This window comes from Podarcis tiliguerta (genome assembly GCF_965153285.1).
Source record: "Podarcis tiliguerta genome assembly, chromosome: 2".
NCBI classification, from domain to species: domain Eukaryota; kingdom Metazoa; phylum Chordata; class Lepidosauria; order Squamata; family Lacertidae; genus Podarcis; species Podarcis tiliguerta.
Genome location: NC_139535.1, coordinates 119,256,491 through 119,281,782, shown reverse-complemented (window position 1 = coordinate 119,281,782; position 25,292 = coordinate 119,256,491). Strand labels below are relative to the sequence as shown.

General features: G+C 43.8%; 1 protein-coding gene and 1 long non-coding RNA gene across 2 annotated transcripts; one reads left to right on the top strand and one right to left on the bottom strand.

Moving 5' to 3' along the window:
* Positions 1-2,848: 2,848 nt before the first annotated feature.
* On the top strand, positions 2,849-6,311 carry LOC310671929. The gene is made up of 5 exons (XR_014508281.1): positions 2,849-3,075; positions 4,608-4,652; positions 5,094-5,549; positions 5,588-5,734; positions 5,917-6,311. It is a non-coding gene; the product is annotated as an uncharacterized lncRNA (long non-coding RNA).
* A 705-nt stretch (positions 6,312-7,016) lies between these two features.
* On the bottom strand, positions 7,017-23,590 carry TESPA1 (thymocyte expressed, positive selection associated 1). The gene is made up of 9 exons (XM_083428281.1): positions 23,434-23,590; positions 18,703-18,887; positions 15,376-15,418; positions 14,260-14,312; positions 12,330-12,383; positions 12,114-12,150; positions 11,711-11,809; positions 11,062-11,270; positions 7,017-10,656 (listed from the first exon to the last, which is right to left on the bottom strand). The coding sequence occupies exons 1-9, from the start codon at positions 23,499-23,501 to the stop codon at positions 9,956-9,958; spliced, it is 1,449 nt and encodes a 482-aa protein (XP_083284407.1). The 5' UTR covers positions 23,502-23,590; the 3' UTR covers positions 7,017-9,955.
* Between the last annotated feature and the right edge of the window lie 1,702 nt (positions 23,591-25,292).

Genomic DNA, 25,292 nt, shown 5'->3' with positions numbered 1-25,292 from the left:
GATGTCTCTAGAATGAGGACAGAAGATCTCACAACTATTATCCTGAATAATGCTAAATGTTCACTTGTTGAAACTAGCATTTCCTCTGGTGTCATTCAAACCTTTGCATGCCTAGCTGATGTGAACACAGCTCATTGAAATAAGAAGAATTCTGCTGGATCTTACCAAAGGTCCATCTAGTCCAACATCCTTTTTCTAGCTTTGGCCAGTCAGTGCTTCCAAGAAGTCCATAAAGAAATAAGAAAGGCCTTAACCCTTTCCTGTAGTTTATGGCCAGTGTGCAGTCCTCAGCTGTATACTACTTTTGCTCATGGAAGTTCTATTTTCTTATCATTGGTAACTTCATAGATGTCAGCAGATGTATCCTCAATGAATTTGCCTAAACCAAGGATGTGGCCCTTCATATATGTTGCACTATGGCTCCTGTCATTCATCTCTATACTAGCTGAGGCTGATGGGGATTGCTGTCCAAAGACATCTGGAGGAGTACAGGTTACCCATCACTGTCTGAAACCATTATTGGAGTCACCTTAGCTTGTGCATCATAGCTATCGCTGGGGGGGGGAGTATGAATTCCATCCTTTATTTGTGGAATTCGCCCCAAGGAGGAGGAAAACACACTGGGCCATTGAGAATTACATACCTCCAGACACTAGAGCGCAAACCAGCAGGAGTCCCCATATCATCTTCATGGTCATGAATGACTTGGGAGGTTTTCAGGAATTCAGGGCAGCCTAAAGAAGCCGAGGAATGTTGTGGTCTGATCCACTCTCACTGGCTTATGAAGGAAGGAAACGCCAATGAAAATGGTTGGGTAGTGGGGAGTGGAATCGTGGAGGAAGTCAGGACAGATAACAATTGGATAAATATACAAACGGAAGAATTAAGATGGCACGCAGCACTTGTGGCACATGAGAATAGACACAATGTTAATTGGTCTTCTAAATAAAGGGAGAGGCAAGGAAATTATTTGCTGTACCAAGGCTTTCTAATCTGTTTACTCAGAAAAGGGATTTTGGTTTTCTTCTTTCTGCCTCTGGCAAATCCTGGCTGAGGCATGGGCGGTGGTATCGTCTTCTGATGCACCTCACTTTAGGCTTCTCAAAGGGTGTGAAAGCAAATGCATGGCTTCTAGACAACGTGGCACACATGTGGAGTTTGATGTCATGTGGAGAATTCAGGCTCCCTGAAAATATCGTATTTCAATTAAAGGAAAAATATGTCTAACTTCAATACCTGCAAATAGATGTTTGAAAATGTTAGGGGAAAAAAAGAGGTAAGGGACCCCTGACAGTTGTGTCCAGTCGCAGACGACTCTGGGGTTGCGGTGATTATTTCGCTTTACAGACCGAGGGAGCCTGCATTTGTCCACAGGCCTTCTGATCGGCAAGCCCAAGAGGCTCAGTGGGTTAGACCACAGCGCCACCCGCATCCCCATTTGAAAATGTACCTACCGTATCTTAATTCTCAGAATGTGACTGAGGAGTGGGATTATTATTATTACTAGTCGGAGGTGCCTGGTGCTGCCCAGGATTTTTTATAATCCAAAAAAAATTGTTGTTGTTTAAAAAAGCAGGCAAAAAGCAGGCAAAGTCACACCATAGTCACATTTGGGTCTGCCATATTGATTCAAAACAGCAGCCAGAGTCTAAACATCAATGAAGAGCACCACCCCCACCTCAGGAACCCTTGTGCAAAGTTTGGTGGTGGTATCTCGAGAGGAACCTGAAAGTATAAAGAACAAAGAAAGAAATGGAAAGAGAAACCACTTTCCAAAGTATATGGTAGATTATGATTATGATTATGAATTGCATTTATAGCCCTCTTTTTTCTCCAAGGAGCCCAGGGTGGCACACGTGGTTCTCCTCCTTCTCCTTTAATGCCCATAACAGCCCTGTGAGGTTGGATCAGGGTGCAAGATTTGCAGGGCCCAGGAGGCTTTGAAGCCACAGCTGGCATCTCCTTCTCCATTCATGCCAACATTGCTGAGGTAAGAAGGTATTTACCTGGAACATAAATATATTTAAGCTCCAGGTAAATATCCAGGAACCGTTTTGTACTAACTGTAAATTTTAATCTTAAATCCAAATAGGAGTGTGGCATTGCTCTCATTCACTTAGCATATACAAGAGGCAGTTAATATGACCGTTACAGCTTTGCAGTGACAAATTCCTGCAGGGTAACTATGAAAGGCTGCTAGAACAAAAACAACTGAGTCTTGTGGGACTTTAAAGACTTGCAGATTTACCACAAAGAAAGAAAGAAAATCTTCTCTCCAATCTGGAATTGGGTGCAAAGTACCACCCATCAACTGCCCTGGTAACCCTGATGCTCTGCTTGGTAGCAAAACTGGAGCCAATGCATATTCTACAATAGGAATAGGGAATCTGTGGCCCTTTAGATGCATTACGGTGGGTCATGCTAACTGGAGCTGATGCAATTTGGAGTCCAATAACATATGGAAGGTCACAGGCTTCTAATCCCTGCTCAACCACCCCAATTTAAGTGGGACACCCCGAAATTACAAAAGCCACCCCTAGCTTCTGATTAAATCCCAGAATGTCCCATTTTTGGATCCAGCACCCTGGCATAAGCCAGCTGGCTCTTGAGAAAGCTTGGGACCCCCCCCCCCAAGCATCTTGATTTGGATCAGCAAATTGGAAGAGTATGTTTGACTTTCAGGAGCCAGATTTGTGGATAATGGCCAATTTGTCATGTCCTGGCTAATCCCATCTCCACTCCAGCATATGTAAATGGTGGCATTCATCCTCAGGGCATCTTGTATTTATTTATACACATTGACTGTTTTCTCCATAATTATCCATCATCATATCATTATGATGCAATACCTCAACTAAACTCGTAATATTTCTCTGCTAGCTCTTTTGATTGGTTTCTGTCGCTTACATAAAGTCAGCAGTGTAGGTACTTTGCTCAGTGTCAATCAGTATTCTGGCTTCATCACAGCATCTTGAGTGTCAAGAAACATTGAGGCTGCTGCCTGTGTTTCTGCAATGAAGACTCTTTGGCTCCTTCTCCTGCTGGCAACTTCCACTTGGGCTTTTGTTGCTGTGGGTAAGTAGGGAGAGGCCACCCAGGAAGTGTTTCTTATTTGGGGTGTTTTCTGTCCTGCTGTGAGAAACCTCTACAGGTGGTAGAAACAGTTCTGTGTTTAGTGAGCATGCCAAACGTTTTTAATTACCTGATTTGAAACACAAATCTGCCCACCGCATAATGCTCAGGTATATGGTAAGTCGAGTACCATGTGCTACAAAAGCTTTTGTCCAGCTCAGAAGGTAAAGTGAGGTGGGAGGTTTCTTTCTGTAATGTTCCATAGATGTGCAGGCAGTGTGCAGCACACTATGTTCCCCAAGCCAAATGCTTTGTAGGTGTGTACACAGAAGTTTTCATTGTAAACCCTTTAAGCTCATTGAAACTCTCTTTTGCTCTGGATGTTTGTGAACTACTAGGTCAGCCCACTTTATAGAACTTCAGAGGTCTTTAATGCTTACCATTTTTTTTTGATGCTGTTGCTGATTGTTAAAACTATCTGACCAGACCACCCAACTATCCTTCCTACTGCAATCACTTCTTTCATTGCAAACCTTTAAGTGGTTGTGTGTTATCCTCCAACCAAATCTAAAGGGTAGGGGACATCAAAGTCTTTGGGGGGTTTTTTGCCATGGAGGTGATTTGGTTCCATGAATGGTAAGGCAAGAAGAGACCTGCATTTAATATTATCTGTGTGTACAGTGGTACCTCTGGTTAAGAACTAAATTCATTCTGGAGGTCCGTTCTTAACCTGAAACTGTTCTTAACCTGAAGCACCACTTTAGCTAATGGGGCCTCCCGCTACTGCTGCACCGCCGGAGCACAATTTCTGTTCTCATCCTGAAGCAAAGTTCTTAACCTGAGGTACTATTTCTGGGTTAGCGGAGTCTGTAACCTGAAGCGTCTGTAACCTGAAGCATCTGTAACCCGAGGTACCACTGTATATGCATTAATATTATAACCCAGGAGAGAAAACACACACACAAATTCTTTACAAATGCTTGCCAAAATAGCTCATAGACACTGGGTCAATTCCAAGCTAACTCTTGAGGGATTTTATCATGGGTAGTTGAGCACTGGTGATGGGAGAGAAATTGTATTTTGTTTGCATTTTAATGTGAAACTGCCTAATTTATACAAGCAGAAGTTCAATTATCCTTCAACATTCACACTTCTGGGATAGCTCAGTTGATGGATCACAAAACTCTTACTCAGGTTCATGGTTTTGAGCCCCACATTGAGCAAAATATTCACACATTGCAGGAGGTTGCACTAGATGAGCCTTCCAACTCTATAATTCTAAGATTTGCACGTCTCCAGGTTTTGCAATGCCATTCTCCAACCAAAAAATGTCTACAAAATTCTGGGAAAGTGAAAATGAAAATGCACAGACTAGTGAAAACAACATAGTCAAATGCATTGTATTAGGGGAAATTTCTTGTAAAAATGTATATATTTGTCCAAACATGTGTAATTTAGGAGAAAGATGCACTGAAATGCTGCTTTCTGTGATTTTATTTTTTTTAAAAAAGAACATTTACACCCATCTCGTCTAGAATCCAGCAATGCTGCTCGAGAGTCCCGATCAAGCTCCGGTCCCGGTAAGCAGATTGACACCCCTGGTGGGAAGGGCACTGAGCCTAACTTGGTGACTGATGTTAATATGTGTGGAAATCCTAAAAAGTAGGTCCACTGTAAGATGAACTAGAAACAAAACAGCGTAATACATGGAGAGCGGAGCAGACACTTTTTGTGCTAAGCAATCCTGCAAATGGCTGGGAAATATTCTATAGCTCAGACTCTGAGCCAACTACTGAAACGTTAGAGACAGAGACAGCACCTCAAAGGAAGAAAATAGTGAAAGATTTAAAAAATAATATTTCTGAAACAACCCCCCATCCCACCACATCTCATCTCAAGCTTTTGGAATTGAAGGGGCAATTGCTGGGGTGGGGAGGGAGCAGGGCTGTCCAGTGTGGGAATCAAGCCATTTGAAGCAATTCACAGAAGGGACTAATTATTATTTTTCCCATGGCACCCAGGGGCAATTTCTGCACGTGCATTCCTCACAGATATAGCCAGTATGCTTGGCAGTACCTCTGAAGTGTTTGGTGAACTTTTCTCTCAAATGGTTACATCCGTTTTGGGAGCAAAAGGTAAGTGTTGGAGGACATTGCAAGTGGGGAGCATTTTTCAAAACAAGCTTGTGTGGTGAGCGTGAGAGGGGGAAAGTCCCAATGTGATGTGGAGAGAAGTGGATGAGGTTTTTTTAAAATGCAAACGCAATGCAAGGAAACTGCTCTAGGGCTGCTCAGTCTAGAAGAGCTCATGTGCCAGCAGACCGAGGGTGGAATTCAATGCCGTACTGTGACAAACGTTCTGCCAGGCCCCTGCAATGTATTTTGCACAAGTTCCCACAAGAAAGTATAACTGCTATGGCCATTTCCACCTTCCATTAAAAAGATGTGGGTGTGTGGCCTTGGGAGGCTGCGGGGAAGGTAGGGACCCCTGAGGGAAGGGAGACAAAGGCGGGGAGAGAGATGCAACAGGATTACTGGGAGGTGAGGAGGATGGTAATAGTGCAGAAGTTAACCCTGCTGAACTTTTCTTGATAGGCACCAGAGAACTGAGGAGAGAGGCTCGTGGATCTCCAGGCCAAGCAACAGGAACTGACTAGCCATGGGTAAGCAGCTCCAAGTCATAAGGTACTGGGCACTATCTGGAGGGCCACAAGTTTCCCATTCCTTGCTTGAACTTCTGCCCCAGACATGAAATGAAACATCAGCTGTCCAGTCCTTCAGTTTCTTCTGTATGGTGAATGTTGCTGTATTAAGAATGTTGACTTTAAGTCATGTTCAATTTCAGATATTTGCAGCAATGGTACAATTGGACTTCTGCATGGTCTAGAGCAGTCCTTTCCAACAGGTCGGTCGTAGGATGTCCCTGGTCCTGGTCGATCCTGGTCGATTGCGGGATCCTGATGCCCCACCCCCACCCCCCAAAAAAGCAGCTCAACAACTTTGGCTCATCCCCCCCCCCCAAAGAAAAGCTCAAGAACTCTGGTCAATCCAATGGGTAGATCACTGTCATTTTTTTTATAGTGGGAGTAGATCGCAGTCTCTTGGAAGCTGGACAGCCCTGGTCTAGAGAATGAAGGAGGCTTTGACATCCTGGTGTTTGCCATCCTGGTAGATTGCCACATATCTACACCAATTGATCAATAAAGTTCTAGTCAAGCAAATCATTGGCATTTGACTCTATGCACCTTATTTGTGGCTTTCTGTATAGCAATGCATGATTATACATTCTCAATAACCTGACACACTAACATGTGTTTTTCAAGACACATTGGCTAGGATTCACGTAACCAGACCCACCACTTAGCCTTGTGCAAATGTTTCTGCTTGTGCAATGGGGCTTCCTCCCATCTCCCCCATGCTCCTCGTAGGTCTGGAGAACCCCAAGAACAGCACAGGGGGTGAGGAGAGGGAGGGTTGTACTGCCTGACAAGCTGCAATGGTTGTGTTGGAGGAATTTCAACAGGGGTAAATGTAAGGTTCTGCACATAGGCAGGAAGAACCAGTTGCACAAATATAACTTGGGGGACAGCTGGCTGACCAGCACTACATGTGAAAAGGATCTGGGGGTCTTAACAGACGCAAGCTTAACAGCAGTCTACAAGGTGATGGCAGCAGCAAAAAAGCTAATGCTATTCTAGGCTGCATCAACAGAAGTCTAGTGCACTGGGCAGTGGAAAAGACTCCCTCAGGAGGTGGTGGGCTCTCCTTCAGTGGAGGTTTGCAAGCAGCGGTTGGGTCTGCCATGGATGCTTTAGTTGAGATTACTGCACTGCAGGGGGTTGGACTAGCATACCCTTCCAACTCCACAATTCTGTGATTCTAAGAATTGCTGGAGGATTGCAGCACTGAATTCCACCCACAGAATTTGTCATTCATGCTTTACCCTTAAAACTTCCTTATACAATTTATTTTATTTCATTAAATTTACATACTGCTTGATTGTGAAACAACCAACCACCTCAAAGCAGTTTACAAAAAGAATAAACCATAAAATTATTGATAAAAACAGTTAATAACAACTATTCAAAATATTCAGAGGAGAAAATAAAACTAGAGATAAACTAAAAACACACACCATCATTCTAATCAGGCAGGCTTGTCCACATAAGAGCACATTCCTTGATGTATGCAAAACCAGACCAACCCAGGCCACAGCCAGGAATAATATTTGAGCCTCTTCGGTTAGAAGGCTAATCACCCGATCAATGTCCTACTTGCTAGGCTCTTTCTCAGTTTGTGGTAGGAAGGTAATTTATTAATGCTTGGGCCATTCAAAATCCAAGTCGAAGTATTGCATAAAGTAGCATTACTGCCTAGAATCACACATAAAACATCTTCAAAATACTATGTAAATCGCATGTAGCATGTATGAAATTTACAAACTGAAATTCAATATGATAAAAAACATTAAATATTAAAATATATTATGCTTAAATAAGCGCATCCTCCAAGCAGTCGACTGCCATCTCCTTAACAACTCCTGCCCAGGTTTCCATTGCTGCTACGGTAACCTTGTGGGTTACCCTACAATCTGTGTCCAACAGAAGGTAGAAAATGTTTTGTGGAATGGTATTGGATGAGTAAGAACAGATCCCAGAAATTTGGTGCTTGGTTCAGAATAAAGTGAACCAAAGAACAAATAGTGAAGCCGTTCCTCAACTTCTGGGGCCCCACAAATACGCAAGCAGAGCGCCAAGGGAGTATGAGAGTGCTGACAATCATAGCTGTGGGCATTGTTTGGAAACAAAGGGCTGCAAATGCTTGCCTAAGCTTTGGAAATGTGAGCTTTGCAAGGTAAGCAGCCATTTGGTGGTCCAATTTGTAAAGTCTATGTTAATTCAAAAATTTAGAATTATTAATGTTCTGTCTGGCAAGGACATTATATGTATTTTCCACCATGGAAAATATATAGAATGTCCTTGCCAGAGAAGACATTAATAATTCTAAATAATTCTACATTTTCCAAATTCAGAGCAGAAAAATGATTGAATGGAGTAGGATATGAATAAAGCACCTTCCAATATTTTAAGTTCCAACGTTTGCAGTTTGATACTGCTCCAAACATAACTTGGGGAATACGCTACCAGGAGACACTTTTATGATTCACCAGTATGGATGGGGAAATGGATGGGAGATCGAATGGAGGGGGAATCTACCTCTGCCCTGACCAAAGCTGAAGGAGTGCCAGGTGGAAGTCTTAACAATTCCCCAGAAATGTATTTTGGAGGGCCTAGTTTAGCCCATCCTCAAATAGCCATCCTCAGACAGCCACACCGTGCAGGATCTGAGCAATAACTTTACTTTGAAATATTTTCAGGGCTAGCACAACCAATTGCCCCAATTGCCCCAATTGTTCTCATAGCCACTGCTCTGATAGCTTCTAACTGGATGCCAAGATTCTTAAATACTTGGCATTGTTCAATTTGGTGACCATTAATAGACCAGTTCCTCAATTAGGAACAATAAACAGTTATCCGTATTAGTGGTAGCCAGTTTATAATACCACAATAGTAGGGTTGGGTTTTTTTGGCCAAAGTTCTTAAGCTTTTTTCTTTTTCTTTTTTAGCAAAATTGCAAAAAAAAAAAAAAATGCTGTTTTAAGCTATTTTTATGGAAAGTGGGCAAAAGCAGCACTGCCAATATTGGCTGCCATACATCCGGATTTTACAGGACATTTTCCTGATTTCCATCCAGACATTGCTAGAGGCAGTGGTATTCCAGATATGTCCAGGAAATTCCAGACGTATGGCAACCCTATACAACAGGCTTCTGTCAATCAAATCAAAGACTGATGCTAAGTCGACAAAGGCAACAAGTAAGTGTTTGGTGGGTCCAGCAGTTGCTTATTGGGCTAGGAAATGCAAGACAGGCAATAGTGCTTTCCCTTTTCCTAAAACCAGCCCATTCAGGAAGGATAATGTGGTTAATAGATTTCCAGTCGTCCAATTTGTTTAGCAAATATTTACTATATAGTTTAGGATCAGATCAAATGGTACATTGTTTCGTTTTGTAGGTTCAGGTGTCTATGCCAATTCCTTTAAAAATAGAAATTAGTTTGTTTCATGTGTTCACAGTCAAATAATGAAGAATACATTTTAAGAATTTAAAATTTAAAAATTACATGACATTTCAGAAATGGTGTGGAACATTTCCCCTGTGGAAATTGCTCTTTTTACTTTCAGTTCCGTAAGTCACATGTTGATGCGACAGCTATCCCCACATGCCTTTTTTTTTTTTTTTAGTGTTTAATTAGACAATCTCTTGGATCAATATTTGAGCTAGATGACAAAAGAAATTGTTGGAGGAAACACACTGTCTTGAGCAAGCCTCAAAGGCCATTGAGCCAAGACAGGAAGTCCTGGCTAAAGGCCAGCGTGCTCCACGACCCCTACACCAATTTGCGCGCTTCCCAGGGTGAGCAATACTTTATGGGGAACACTGAGCAATTTCCCACAGGTACTTCGTCATTGTTTTAAGGCCACAAACCATCCGCTACACTCCATGTTTCCTCCTTGCCAGCTTCATTGGTTCTGCTCTAGTTATTTGCCTTTTAATCAAAGTTTGCCTATCATATAAAGTTTTAATTTTTAAAAAATGCCAAAATGGAGTAGGGTCTTGGGACCACAAATATCTTCTGTTATGCTAGATACAGGCCATGGGTTAGCCAACCCTGCTTTACAAGAATAAAGGCAAGTCACTACAATTTGGCACCCACAGTGCACTTGTGGCTCTGAAGCAGATAACATGTAGCAGCTCACTGCTAAGTTCACAAGCATTTGATCTGCCAGCTTTCTGGCTTACGGCTCACACTCTTAGCCACTGTGCTACCTCAACTCTGTCAAGATGTCCATACCGTTCTCCCCCCTGGTGGGTGAGTCCCTTTCTGCTGACCACTCCCCAAGGGATTCTTCACTGCTTTCCTCTGGAGATGAAACCACTTCTAGAGAATGGTGTCCATAACAGTACAGTTCTTGATGGCCAAGGTGGTCTGGCCCCTCCATGCTTTCTCCACCCATGCAGTGAGAAAGCCACGATTCCAACTTTGAATGAGATGTAGCTTGAGGGCAGAAGTGGGAAGAAATCACAGGAGTCAGCTCCACTATGGTAGACTCTGAAGAGTCACTTCCCATTCTGCCATGATGAAAGGGGACTTCAGGGAGTGCTGTGTGAGTCTCATCCTTCACGCCTTCCACATCAAAGTGGAACTTGTCTCTGCGAGCTTTTTCCATCACTTCCCACACTACCTGTTCCAGACGACTCATAGAAGATGGTACAGTAGAAGGTCCTTGAGGCCCTCCTCCGGCGGAAGTGTACAAGCACATCGTGGAAATGGCTTTTTGCAAACGCTTGAGAGGAGGCAGAGACTCTGGCTGGGAAGGAACATTCCAAGAATCTGAGGTGTCTGGGAAAGCCCAGAACAAGTGGGCAGGGGAAATCTTTTGGATGGGAGTCTTAGACACATAAGAGTAGAGGCAGAAGAAAGCATCAGCCGTTACAGCCAGAGTCTGGACTTGCTTGAACCGACCTGTGAAAGGAAGGATAGAAAGTGTCAGAGGAAAACCAGTGTAGATCCAAGAGACCCTAGCTTCCAGCTCTTCCAGGTCACATCTGTATGGCAGGGACTGTACACATACCTGGAAACTAGGCCTGGTTTCATTTTCCTGGGTTCTAGTTTTTTTTCTGTCTTCCTCTTGCCCAAGCAAAGGCTTTTGTTTGGTCCTGTCTTCTGCTCCTGGTCCCAGTTCTACCTGCTTTCCTATGTTCTATCAAGAACAGAGGTCCTTTCCCATCACCTGCTACCTGAGCTCTTTTCAGATTTCAACCAAAGATGCCAAGGGTTGAACATGGGAACTTCTCTACATGCTCTGAGCCTCACCCTTTGATATCACAGTCCCAGAACTGCCAGCCATGAAATGCTTGTGGCACTTACTTGCTAACATCAAGCAAGGATCCTCCATCTCTAACCGTTGCACCTGGGCTCTGAGGAAGAGCTGGAAATCAATGCCCTCAGCTTGGGAGGGAACTGAGAAGAACCGAGATGGGATCCAAGATGCAGCCTGTGTCTCCTCTTGTATGAAGCCCAGGTTGCACAAGATGGTCTCAGCATCAGCTTCATAGAGATCCAGCACCTCAGAGATGCTAGGCAGAGAAGATAAGAGTGTGAATGCAGGAGTGTCCCAACTGATTACTGAACCATTTTCAGGTCATAGCCCCACAAATACACCACTAGGTATGTCCGCAAGCTCCTTTCCTTCAGAGAATAACGGGCAGCATCTGTGGGATTTCCTCACCCCCAATTTATATATAATATAATATTCATGGTGGTGTCTGGTAGAGAAAGCAAACACAGAGCCCTCTGTATGTTGTTGGACCATAATTCCCATCAGCCCCAGCCTGCTCAACTAACCGTCAGGGATGGCGGGAGCTGTGGTCCATGACATCCAGAGGGCACCAGGTCAGCTGCCTCCAATGTACAGACCAGAGGCTAGGTATCTCTGCTCCAATCACTGCTGGTTTGTTAGTGGTGTAGGTAGATCTTTAAGCCAGGCCAAGTCCTACACAATACGATCCATGCTTACCTGGAGCTGGTCTTGTTAGTGCTGCCTGAGAAGGCACTGGAAGTCATGCTGTGATCCAGATTGAGATGTTGGGAAGGCCAGAATGTATGTGTTTGGGACCTGCCATGGAAGAAGAAACAGTGAAGAGACACATCTGCATGCATACCCACATCCCTTTTGGTGTGCCTGTAGGAAGACGTAAAGGGAGGGCAAGCTGGCAGTCACAGCCAGCTGCACACTTGCACAACACTGATAGTGTGACAACACCTTACAATGTTATTAGACAAATATGCAGCCAGTATCTCATTTCAGAAAAAAAAACTAGAAATCTCAGCCCCCCCCCCAACAAATTTAAATTCTGGATTTCAGATTTCTCCAAACTTTGGCTCTAGCAACGCTAACCTCCTTAGCTCTTGTTTCTCACCTAGGCTCAGCTCTGTCTTTGTCCAGTAGCACCATTGCTGGAAAGAAGAAAAGAAAGGTCTTTCATGAGCAAAGGATACATTGCATTCCTACGAAGAGAGCTGACGGCCAAGGAGCATATTGGCAGAGTTGCACCATCAAATTAGCATTCTTGCCACCCATCCATGAGCCATCTGGAAAGAAGGCTTGCTCACACCCAACAATCCTCATCACTTACCTTCTGCTCCCAGGCTAAGGTCATCTTCAAAGCTGGTTCTGTTGCTGCAGGATCCTACAGGATAACACAAATACATAGTCACCCAGAGCAAGCATCCACAGGTGGAAAAGGGACTGGGTGAGACCAAAAGGCTGAGTGGCTTTCTCTATGCAGTTTTATTATGGACATGCCACAACACAGCTCTACATGGGCAGGGCTGTGTGAAGGCTACAGTTCCACAGAAGAACAGGAAATCCAAACAGTGTAGAATTCAGCTTCCTAAAATGCTCAGATTTTTCTTTCTTTCTAATCCCTGTGAAAATAGGCTTGTAAGTTTGCAATTGCCTGCTGAAATCTCAGAAACCTAATGAGTTTCTGAATAAGATTTCCAGCGAAGGGGGGGCAGTTTGGTGCTTTCCCCCTCAAATTAGTATGTATTATTGTTTAATTAACTTATGAATCACTTTTCAAAAGCATTGCAAGGCGAATTACAAGCAAACAATAAAAATAACTAAAGTAGGTTTTGAAACAATACCAGAAACAACAGTGGCTGCCTTTCAATATTTTTTAGAAAAAACATTGATGACTTCCGGTGCTTTCTGCCTTAATGGGTTCAGCTCCCACATTAGCGGAGATCATTTGCAGAGAAAAACAAGGATGATTTTGAGGGTAATTGTCCTTGCAAGTTCCCCCCAGGGCTCGGGGGGACTGAACTTCACCCGCAGATCGTTTTGGCTCTCGCTCCAGCATGGAATCCGGGAGGCAGGAAGATGCTGGGTGCCAAAGCACTTTGCCTATCGGTAACTCCCCGACACAGCCATTAAGATGCAGAGGCTCTTCTATTTAATAGGGTGAAATTGAGTGTAAGTAGAGATGCTGCGTACGACATGATCAGAAGAGGAAAAATGAAGAAACAAATGGAAAAATAAACTTCTCACACAGGGAATTTACAGGATATAGAACTCCTTCTGCAGAAATAAAATTTATTAAATGTGTTAATACGAATGGAAGTCCAGAACTCTGTAGTTGTTGATAACAGACTACGATCAGGACTGAATGTAATTGCATTAATCAAGATTTCGGAAGCAGGAAGAAATAATAACTTTGCACTTTGAAACCCAGCACACGGGAAGTCACACAAATTGTATAATTGGCCTTATAATTTATATATATTTGGATATGAATTGTAATTTGACATTGATAAAATGTGGCTGCTATTGGACTTTAGTAATTGAAAATTAATTGAATATTTTTTTTGAAAAATAGAAAAAACATGGATTGGTTGATTGATTGATTATATTTCTATGTTGCTTTTCATTCAAATGAATCCCAAAACAGCTTACAAACAATAAAAAAATAGAACATCACAAATACAGCATAAATTATATAGAATAATTAACAAATCATCAATAAAAACAAGTACAACCTATAAAACACTTAAAGCATCAACTAAAAAATGAGCTAAACATCAGAATTAAAGCAAAAGTAATATTATATGATTAACAAACCAATACAGCATTTATAATCTATAAAATAATATCAATAGCATTAACAAAATAGCAACCCAAAAATAAGCTAAGCACTGTTAAGTTCATACACACATTCTCCACACCCCCAGGGCTCATAATCTTTCACTCTGTTCAGCTCAATAACATACACATGATGCCCTTCTAAAGGTTCATGAATGAGGCTGTGTACATAACCATACATTAAAGTACATTTGAAGCACACACACCCAAGAATCCTGGGAACTATATTTTACCTATCAGAGAGCTACAATTCCCAGCACCCTTTAATAAACTACATTTCCTGGGACTCTTTGTTTGGGTGTGCACACACTCAAAATGTGCTTTAAATGTATGGTGTGTGTGCAGTCCAAACTTTAGCCTACCTTACTTCATGTTTGAGAAGGCAGACCAAGCAAATAACAGAAATTGCAGAAATCACTTACCAGCATAGGCACCCGGAGCAGAGATGCTCTCTGAGAAGGGGTCCAGTGAAGAGCTGAAAGCCAGAATCAAGAGCTGCATCATTACAGCTATAGGAGTTCCTAAACCCTCTTGCCATTTCTCTCCTAGGACCTAGCCGGAACATCACAGACAATTAAGTCCCACTCAGCAAACAGTGGCACCACCAGGGCTGGTGCTGCATTAGGCAGAGCAAGGCAGGTGCCTCAGGCAGCAGATGTCAAGCTGCAGGGGACAGATAGAGCTCTGAGTGCCGCATGGCTACCCCGGGACCCCTACACTAGCCTCCTGTCCTCTAGTGCAGTGGAGGATACCGTCCATTCACTAGTATTGAAGGAAAATCCCAGTCCAATTGGCTTCCGTATGTTCCTTGGGAGAAAGCAACATCTTGTCCTTCACCTCAGGCAGCAAAATGTCTTGAACTGGCCCTGATTGCCTTAAGTGCTAACCTCCAGTTTACAGATCTGAAGCCCTACAGCCCAGGAAATCCACAAATGACAATGCCAGTACTGTGTGTGGAGTGAAACTCCGCACCAGGTGTGAGGAACCTTTAGTCTTCCAGATATTGCTGAACTACAACTCCCATCAGGCCCAGTAAACATGGCCAATGGCCAGGGATGGTGGGAGTTGTAGTTCAGCAACATCTGGAGGGCCAAAGGTTCCCCTTACCTGCTCCAGACAGTCACTCTATCCTGAGTTCAAAAGTTCTAAAACCTGGGTGGGACCAAGGAAGAGCACCCCTTTGGAAGCCACACTTCCATAATGCAACAGTTACTGAAATGAAAAGGGAACGTTAGAAATCAAGGCAGAAGCTCTTGCATTATCCCCAGTAAAACTAGTGCAATGAACTGAGTATGATTAGGAATCTATAGTTCTCCAGATGTTGCTGTACCACAACTCCCATCATCTTTGACCATTAGCTATGCTGGCTGGGGCTGATGGGAGTTTGAGCCCAAGAACCACATGTTCTTTATCCCTGTTGCAAAATATGTGCATATCTAAAAATGCTCCTGATTCTTGAAATCAAAATACAACTTCTGACAATGTCATGATCCTTTCGGGCAGTGACCTCCTCCATGACCTCTCTCAGGTAGACTCACCTGCATTCCTGCAGCCAGTTCTCAATCTTATTGGATGAGCTCCCTGTTGGAAACAAAGAAAAAGTGCTAGGGCTCCTCACAGACTGGATAAGTTACTGTGATGATCCACATCTCTGCTGGGGCCAAATGCAGCCATCTAAGGCTTGTTAGCCAGCCTCTCAGCAAACCACACTGGCAGCATGCCTGATGTCGCCACTACATAGGCAGTAGCAAAAGAAGAGGAGAATGAGGAAGAGGAAGAACACCTGAAAGTGAGTAATGGAATGAATGTGGTTTAAACATATGAATAATTAAATGAACTCATTATTTGGTAGTCATTATGGCCCTGTGAGCCCTTATTGCTGCTGAATAGCTGCATAACAGTGAGGGTGCAATTTGCATAGAAGCAGGAGGAAGAATGCTTAACCCTTCCCTTCCCTGCAGCTTTAGCTGTACAACCACCTCCTCTAGCAGCTTTCCCTCCAGCTATCTGTTTGCTTTTCCTTAAAAAAAATGTGTATATATACACACATCAAATATACAATAAAAAAGAAAAAACATAAATACATCCATACATTAAAAAGGAAAAAGGAAAAGACCTCCAAAACAAACATTTTCTAATACACTTCTACGTAAGGAGTACAAGCCGCCTCTGACTGCTCTTCCACATGGCTGCCTGCTGTGCTGGGCCTCTTTTGTCCATGCTCAAGGAATAAGAGCTCACCATTCTAAAACTAAGTTAGAACAACCCTGTGTTAGCTGTTGGCATAAAAAATGACATGTCTGGGAGGGGGGGATTTGCAAAAGAGAAGCAGTACTGGGAAGAGAGACGTGACCCTTTCCCTGACCACTGCTTTCCCTCACAATCCAACTGGTGCTTTTTACTCCATCAGAGATTCTAATAAGTTTTTACTGAAAAGCAGCAGGGAGGAGAGGTTGTGAAGGAAAAGAAATGAGTGTGGAGGATTAAAACCCCTCCCCACCAGGGGAGAAAAAGCAAGTGGGAAGGAGATGCTGAACCTTTCCCCCCATCCAGCCCTGCTTGTCTCCTGAAATGCTCTCCCCATGTTGCTTTTGACTTTCAGGTTCTGAGCCAGCCCATCTTACCCATAGAGGCTAGTGGCACCGGGGCGTCACGTTCTGGAGGGCGCCAGGCAAGAGTCCAGGGAACACCGAATGAGCGCGCTAAGTGAGCGAGGGCACATGCGCCGCTCCCGCGAGCATCAGCTCAGTTTTCCCCCTTTTCCCCTGCAGACACTGAATTCTGCGGGGCTCCAGAAGGCTAAAAGGGAAAAAACCGAGCCAACACTCGGCGGAAGCGATGCACGTACCCTCACTCGCTTGGCGCAGGCCCGCTCACTTGGTGTGCTGCCTGCCGTGGCCACCACAGCAAGAAGCGGCCAGCTGAGCCGGGAGGCGCCTGCCCTCCAACTGCTGCCCGCCTCCTCCAGTCCTAAAAAAAGGTTGACAACTCTGGGAAAGGGGGGGCACCAGAGGGATCTTTGCACCACAGTGCCAGATATGCTTAAGACGGCCCTCGCTCTGACACCAGATGTAAGCTTGGGGTACCATTCTAGACTCTGGAATTGAACCATGGTCATGAACACTTACTTAAAAATGCAAGTAAGTCTGCCCTATTGCATTTGCAGGCCACCTGCTGATTTGGCTGAGGGAGGCCCTCAACTGCTGCCGCAAAGTCCCTCCTTGATAACACTACTGAGTAAGTGCAGCAGAGGAGAATGCAGCTCAAGGTGGCTATCACAGAGGAGGAAGGAAGCAGGGTGGAAGAGCACAACATCCCTTTCTAAACAGCCACATTCCTGTTTCCACACATCGTTTATTCTTTGCACACAACCCATGTTCTGACAGACAAGGATGCGCTGCCATCCTGCCCAGTGAGACCACTTAGAAAGCAACACACACAGAATCTGCTGCATTCAGAGTCCAAGTGGGTCTCCCCTGCCTAGAAAATGCACTTTTTTATGTTCGCTTTGCCAATAACATATGAGTTGCATAATGTAACATGGATGTTATTTTATTTGTGCTGAGGGGGGGAGTGGAAACCTTCTGCCCATTTTCCATACTTGTAATAGAAAAAGAGAAAGTGAGAGAAAGTGGGGGAGGAAGAAGTGCAGAGGGGATATTGAAATGGCTCAGGGGAATGCATGGGTGCCCGACTACATGGGGGAGGCTGACAGCTCAGTGGTGCCCATTAGCACCACACACATACAGGTTCTGCATCAAACATTTTGACCTTCTGTCCAAGCTCAATTCTGGAAAGAAAATACTTATTTGGGCAGACCACAGTGAGGTTGCTTCCAGAGCATTTCCATTTTTCTAAATATTATATTAGATGATGAAAGATAGATATAGATAGAAAGAGATAGATAGAGATAGATAGATAGATAGATAGATAGATAGATAGATAGATAGATAGATAGATGATAGATGATAGATAGATGATAGATAGATGATAGATAGATAGATAGATGATAGATAGATAGATAGATAGATGATAGATAGATGATAGATAGATAGATAGATAGATAGATAGATAGATAGATAGATATAGATAGATAGATAGATATAGATAGATAGATAGATAGATGATAGATAGATAGATAGATGATAGATAGATAGATATAGATGATAGATAGATGATAGATAGATAGACAGATAGATAGATAGATGATAGATAGATAGATAGATAGATAGATAGATAGATAGAGATAGATAGATGATAGATAGATGATAGATAGATAGATAGATAGATAGATAGATAGATAGATGATAGATAGATAGATAGATAGATAGATAGATAGATATAGATAGATATAGATGATAGATAGATGATAGATAGATAGACAGATAGCTAGATAGATAGATGATAGATAGATAGATAGATAGATAGATAGAGATAGATAGATGATAGATAGATGATAGATAGATAGATAGATAGATAGATAGATGATAGATGATAGATGATAGATAGATATAGATAGATAGATGGACGATACTGGCTCAAGGAATTGGCCCTATTGGATCAGACCAAAAATCCATCTAATTCAGCACCCTCTTCTCAGAATGGCCATCCAGAGGCCTAAGGGAAGCCCACAAACAAAAGGATGCATCAAAGCAAGCTGTCCTAAGGGAATGAAAAATTGGGCCATTAATTTCAATGGGACCCAAGTTCAGCTCACTTAGCCTGTGTCAGCTTCTACCTACCACCCCCATAAAACAGCTTGTCTACAAGCCATGGAGATTGTATACACTGTCTGAAAGCACCTCACACTGAAATATTATTACATAATGAGAGTAGGAGTAAATGTGTGTAAGCAGTTTCCCCACCTTGCAAGAAACCATCCTCCAAGAATGAGGGTTCAAGAGCTTTTTGGGGTGTGCAGGATGCCTCCTCTTCAGCATGGGACCCCTCTTCTTCTACAGCCACACTTGGCTTGGCCCATGCCCTCCGGCGCTCCCAGGAAGAGTGGCTCAGCCAGGAGGTGAAGTTGTTGTCCATGACTGGCAAGACCCTAGGGAAGAACAAAATGTTGGGGTGCTGAGGTCATAGGGTGCTCAGCTTTGTAGCAGTTATCAATCTTCTCCACTTGGGGCAGTTTTGAGTTACTTGACTGCCTTTTCATATCCTGGGTAAGGAGTTTCTCTTCACCACCACCATCCCTTAAAGCACACTTCACAGTCAAAGAGATAGCTATGGTTCCTGGTGGAACATTCCTCCATTAGGCAAGTTGCTGAGTTGCCCAGAACAGGCAAACAACTGGAGTTTTGGTTAAAAGTTGGAGATGGACAGATCTGACCATTTTGTTTTCTCTCCATTTTCTCATCTTAAGTTTGCTGTGCACCATTTATGCAGCTAACAGATTGAGGTTCAATCCTGACAAGACAGAAGTACTGTTCTTGGGGGACAGGGGGCGTGCAGGTGTGGGGGACTCCCTGGTCCTGAAGAGGGAAACCGTGCCCCTGAAGGACCAGGTGTGCAGCCTGGGGGTCATTTTGGATTCACAGCTGCCCATGGAGACATAGGTCAGTTCTATGTCCAGGGCAGCTGTCTACCAGCTCTATTTGGTACACTTGCTCAGACCCTACCTGCCTGCAGATTCTCTCGCCAGAGTGGTGCAGGCCCTAGTTATCTCCCACTTGGACTGCTGCAATGCACTCTACGAACAATGGGCACCCAAACAGCAGCATCAGGGTAGCTCTTTCAGGTTGATGGTTCTGTTTCTGGAATGATCTTGAGCAGAGAATCCCAATGCACCCCCAAGGGGGAGATCAATCCTGCATGAGGCCTCCCTACTCCAAAGGGCTATAGCAATGATGGAGAACTTGCAGCCCTCCAGCTGCTGTTGGTCTCCGGTTCTCTTCAGAGCCAGCTAGGCTTGGGCAAATATGTCACTTTCAGCTCCTCTGAGTTTTTCATCTTTCCAGCTCTGTTCTCTGCATTTCTTCATCAGCTGCAATTTTGTGTGGGCTTCAGTTTGAATATTGTTTCTGGAAAGGCAAGTTTCCCAAGTTTGTCTTTCCATGCAAACTGAATCTCATTTATCCCTGGCCCTGGCCCCCAACACCACCAGGAGAGTCACAGGTTCCCCACCTAAGAGGAGTGGCAGCTCAATTGTTTCTCTTTGGGGTAATTTAGTTTTTCAAGGCATGCCCCATTAGGACATGTTGAATTTTTCAACTTTCAAATTCCTAAAATGAGGGATGCTAAGAAGTTGTAGCATGACTTGCGCATTTAAAATATATTTTGGTTAAATTAATATAATTTTGCTTTTCTTGGTAAGTAAAATGTGTGTAAAATTGCACTGAAATCATTAAAAATGATTCCAGAGTACTTGCAGTTATATTAGCTCTATAAGGCTCTTTGAAGGGACACGGGTGGTGCTGTGGGTTAAACCACAGAGCCTAAGACTTGCCGATCAGAAGGTCAGCAGTTCGAATCCCTATGACGGGGTAAGCTCCCATTGCTCAGTCCTTGCTCCTGCCCACCTAGCAGTTCAAAAGCACGTCAAAGTGCAAGTAGATAAATAGGTACCACTCCGGTGGGAAGGTAAATGGCGTTTCCGTGTGCTGCTCTGGTTTGCCAGAAGCGGCTTAGTCCTGCTGGCCACATGACCCGGAAGCTGTACGCCGGCTCCCTCGGCCAATAAAGCGAGATGAGCGCCGCAACCCCAGAGTTGGCCACGACTGGACCTAATGGTCAGGGGTCCCTTTACCTTTACCTAAGGCTCTTTGAACACTCCCCAAATGACATCCCACACCAGGCCTGTTTCATGCTCTCTTCTAGTACTTTTGTCTGGCTAAAACACCATTGAACTGTAATACAGAGGTACCTCGGGTTACATACGCTTCAGGTTACATATGCTTCAGGTTACATATGCTTCAGGTTACAGACTTCACTAACCCAGAAATAGTACCTCAGGTTAAGAACTTTGCTTCAGGATGAGAACAGAAATCATGCAGCAGCGGCACGGCGGCAGTGGGAGGCCCCGTTAGCTAAAGTGGTGCTTCAGGTTAAGAACAGTTTCAGGTTAAGAACGGACCTCTGGAACGAATTAAGTACTTGACCCGAGGTACCACTGTAATGCCTTTGCCTTGTCTGAGTGGAAGGAGGAGATAAATGGATGTGTAAAAACCTCTGATCTCAAGGTCATGGGGTCCAGGGTAAAAAAATGTACATTGCAGGGGACTGGATTAAATGACCCTTGTGGTCCCTTCCAACTCTGTGATTCTATTATTATTATCATTTAGAATTAGATTACATTTTCAGAAGGTAAAATTAAAATTCTTTGGTTGTCTGAAAGCAGTTTATGTGCTTCTTCATCAAATGTAAATTTATGAAGCTAACTGTTAGCCAGCCATAAAAATAACAGCAGATTTGAATTCCTCATACTCAAAAAATATTTTAAGACCTCTTGCTGAAAATTAGAAAAATTAAGTTTTACCCCCTAAAATGACATGCCTATCCCTTCTTGTATGTCACAGTTTGGGCTTTATTTGCTTTGGCTGAGGAGCTGTGACTTGATTCTGCCCTGACTTCCAGATGGGACTTCTGGGAAGTAAGTGTTTTTCTGAGCATTTGAAGTTGGGTTTGTTTTTTGTTTCCGTGCCAAGACCACTTGCACCGGATGTAATGTGAGCCATCTCCCTTTGCCTCCAGGAGAGTGAGGAGCAGAGCTGTTATCACAAGCTGCACTCGCGGCCACAAGAGGCTGGTTTCCTCCTTGCGGTTTGAGCTTCTATCAGCAGACCATCAAAAGAGCCTGCAATGGTTACAGTGGGTGGTGGGTTTCATTTACCGGACTAGATGTGACGTTTGTCATGTAGGCTGCCTTCTGTCATGTTGTTTCTTAACAAATGAGCTGATGTGGAGGTGGGAGTAAACTAGATCAGGACCCCCCTGCATGGGAGAAAGGGACTTTAACCCCATGTCTCAGCTGTGGTCCCCATCAGAATTCCACCACTCCCTGCCCCACCAGGGCTGCTTTTTGCAATTCGAGGGAAGCTTCCATTAGTGCCAATGGACAGAGTCATCCTCTTGCAAATGGAAACATAGGAAGAGTTGCCATTTGCTGAGTCAGCCCATTGGAAAATCTAGCTCAGTATTGTCTTAGCTGACTGTCATAGGTTCTCCAGGATTTGAGGCAGCTCTACTTGGATACACTGGGGACTTTTAAATAAAGTGAATGTTAGAAAGACACTGTTAAATATCTGGTCCTCTCCCATCTGGGAAACCAGATCTGAGAGGTACTGCCTCCCGGGAACGTCTAACCAATCTGAGAGGGTGCAGACCTGGGTTTCTTTAGCATCATTCATCTCATTAAGGATGTGAAGGGCACAGCAGTGAGCACATCCTACATTGAAAAGTGCTTGTAGTTCACAGGAGAGAAAGAGATGGGGAGCAGGGGAAGACATTTTAAAATCTGAAGACATTCCCTGGTGCAGCTAGAGGAGAAGGGCTAGAGCTCCTCTGAGAGAGTCTGTATTGCAAGGGAAAGGGCTGTGGCTCAGCAGCAGAGCATCTGCTTTTGCATGCAGAAGGTCCTTGGATCAATCCCCAGCATCTCCAGGTAGGGCTGGGAAAGACCTGTCTAAAATCCTGGCGAGCCACTGCCAGTCAGGGCAGACGATACACAGCTAAATGCACCAGTGCCCTGACTCAGCAGAAGGCAGTTTCTTATGTTCTTTCCTGCCTCTCTAGTCCTTCCAGGGCTCTTCCACATGGCAATTTATTGTGAACTCAGCGCTGCTCAGGCATGCCAGTTCTGCACAGCATAAAAACAGAGAGGTTTTTAATATTTGAGGTTTTCTATGTTTTAATATTTTGTGGGAAGCTGCTCAGAATGACTGTGGGAACCCATCCAGATGGCTGGGGCTTATTATTATTATTATTATTATTATTATTATTATTATTCACCCAACACCATGTTTTCTCATTTATTCCTGGTTTACCATTTCCATGGAAAAGCCAATAAGTTTTTTTAAAACCCTGCCGAAATGATAAATCTAGGTTATATCTTTTTTAATCATTATGAGTTTGTTCTGAACTGCATTAATTGTTTGTTGAAATATTTGTTTTTGCTTTACTGATATGGTAGTGTGTGTGTGTGTGTGTGTGTGTGTGTGTGTGTACATATGTAGGCTTATATTGGATAGAAATTGGATATATTGTTATTATTATGAGCCACTTTCAGCTCCACATTATTGCTGGAAAGTAGTATACAAATATTAAATCAAAATCACATCACATTTTGGGGTGTTTATGAGATGGCACTGTGATGAAAACCATGAATCAACTGAATCAACAATAAACTGCCGCGTAAAAACATCCCCCCAAGAGCATTCTCTTTCTCCATTTGCAGCCCACTCCCATCCCACCCTATTGCTCTCCTCCATCACCTCCTTCTCAATATCCTCCTCATTCCCATTCCATATCACCTCCACTCCTTCCCTCACCTCTCTTCAGAGGACGCTGTCAGAAGTAAGCCTGTCTGTTCAGAAGCAGGTCACAGCCTGTGAGTGACAGGGCCGCACCTTAACTCGTCGGCTGCTGCTACTTACCCGGCCCTGGGAAGAGCATCCTGGGTTCTAAGGTGAGCCCCTGGTGAATCTGGCATCGCGCTCTGCATCTCAGCTGCCCAGGGTAGGACTATTGGAGGCCCTTGCCCATTCCTGCCCCTCTCCCCACCTCACCCAATCTGCGTCAGCAGAGACTGGAGGAAGCTGATCTGTTTTCAAGAGGAAACTTTCGTGCTCATCTCTTTTGTTTTGTTTTTTCTCATGAAAACCTCAAACGGTGGCTCACATCCGGCTCTCACCCACCCCGTGAGGGAAAAGCTTAATGGACTGCTGAGTGAAAGCGGTAAAGGAGGCAGCAATGTACTGGCCTCTTAGGCTTGGCCTGGAACTATTTATTCTCTCTCTCTCCTTACTACTTGCCCTCTTCTGTGCTGTCTTGAACACTATGCTTGCTTGCTTGCTTGTTTAAATGCAATATATATTGAACAAATGCAACAATGCACATCAGACTAAAAAAACCGCCACCCATAAAACTGAAGAACATAAACAAATGGAAAGAACAAGCTTTCTCTTGGGATGGGCCCTATAGCTTAGTGGCAGAACATCTCCCTTGCTTGCAGAAAGTGAAGACAATACTGGGCACAAGGGATCTATCTGTATCCCTGTGTCTTTGGAATGTGGCAATCAGAACTGTGCAATATTCCTGAAAGGAGAAGCTGGCTGTGATGGTGCCAGAGTTTCACGTAACACACAGCTACCTTTCATCATCTGCCTTGAAAATATTGGGAATGCCTGTAAATGACAGGTCGATTCCTCGATTTCCTTCCTGGAAACTGCCCTTTGCTTGGCCTTGGGCTGGTCACTCCTCCTCAGTCTCAGTTCTCCATCTACAAAATGGGAAAAACACAGATTTTGTAGGATCGTTGATATGGGAATGAAATCGAGATGTAATTAGAGAATGAAAAGTACTATAAAGCCAATCCTGACCATAGAAATACATCAGTGGTGCTCAAAGCACTGCAATGCACACACCTTGACAAGTTCCCTGCAAGCCAGGCCCATATTCCTGTGGCCATGACATCACATTTACAGGTGAGTTTAAGTATCTCAAAAGACAGTTTTCTGTGAAAATTTTGCAGGTGTGCAGATAATGCAACAGAACCGTGGTCCAGACCACAGCATAATCGCCTTCTCTGCCTGGCGGACGCCTTCTTGGAATCTCTGCCTTAGAAAGAGTTTTTTGCTTGTTGAGTGAGGTGTTTTCCATGAATTGTGAACCTTGACATCTCCCCCTCCTGACAGGAATATGGCAAAGGGTGCCAGGCAAGACATACATTCCTTCCTCTCCCCAGAGTACAATCTTTTCCTGAGGACGAAAACAAGAGAGTCACGAGGAGTTGCAAGATGTTCAAAGCCATAAGCTGTAACTGTGGAGGGTTGCCAGCTGACCCAAAGAGAACTGCCAGCAACTTGAGTAGCAGCTTGACCTGCAAAAATAAAACAGATGGAGCTTTTCAGGGCATGAAGATAATAACAATCACTTGCAGCTGCAAGCACATCTGAGAGCCAGTGCGGTGTATATACTTGGTGTTAGCCGCCCTGAGCCCAGTCTTGGCCGGGAAGGGCGGGGTATAAATTATTATTATTATTATTATTATTATTATTATTATTATTACTTAGTAGATATTTTATTGTTGTAGGAATATTTATAAACCACCAACTCATAAAAAACAAATTCGGGTAGGTAGCCGTGTTGGTCTGACACAGCCAAAATAAATTAAAAAATTGTCCAGTAGCACCTTAGAGACCAACTAAGTTTGTTCTGGGTATAAGCTTTTGTTTGCATGCATCTGAAGAAGTGTGCATGCTCATAAAAAATAGTGAGACTGCATAAAACAAAA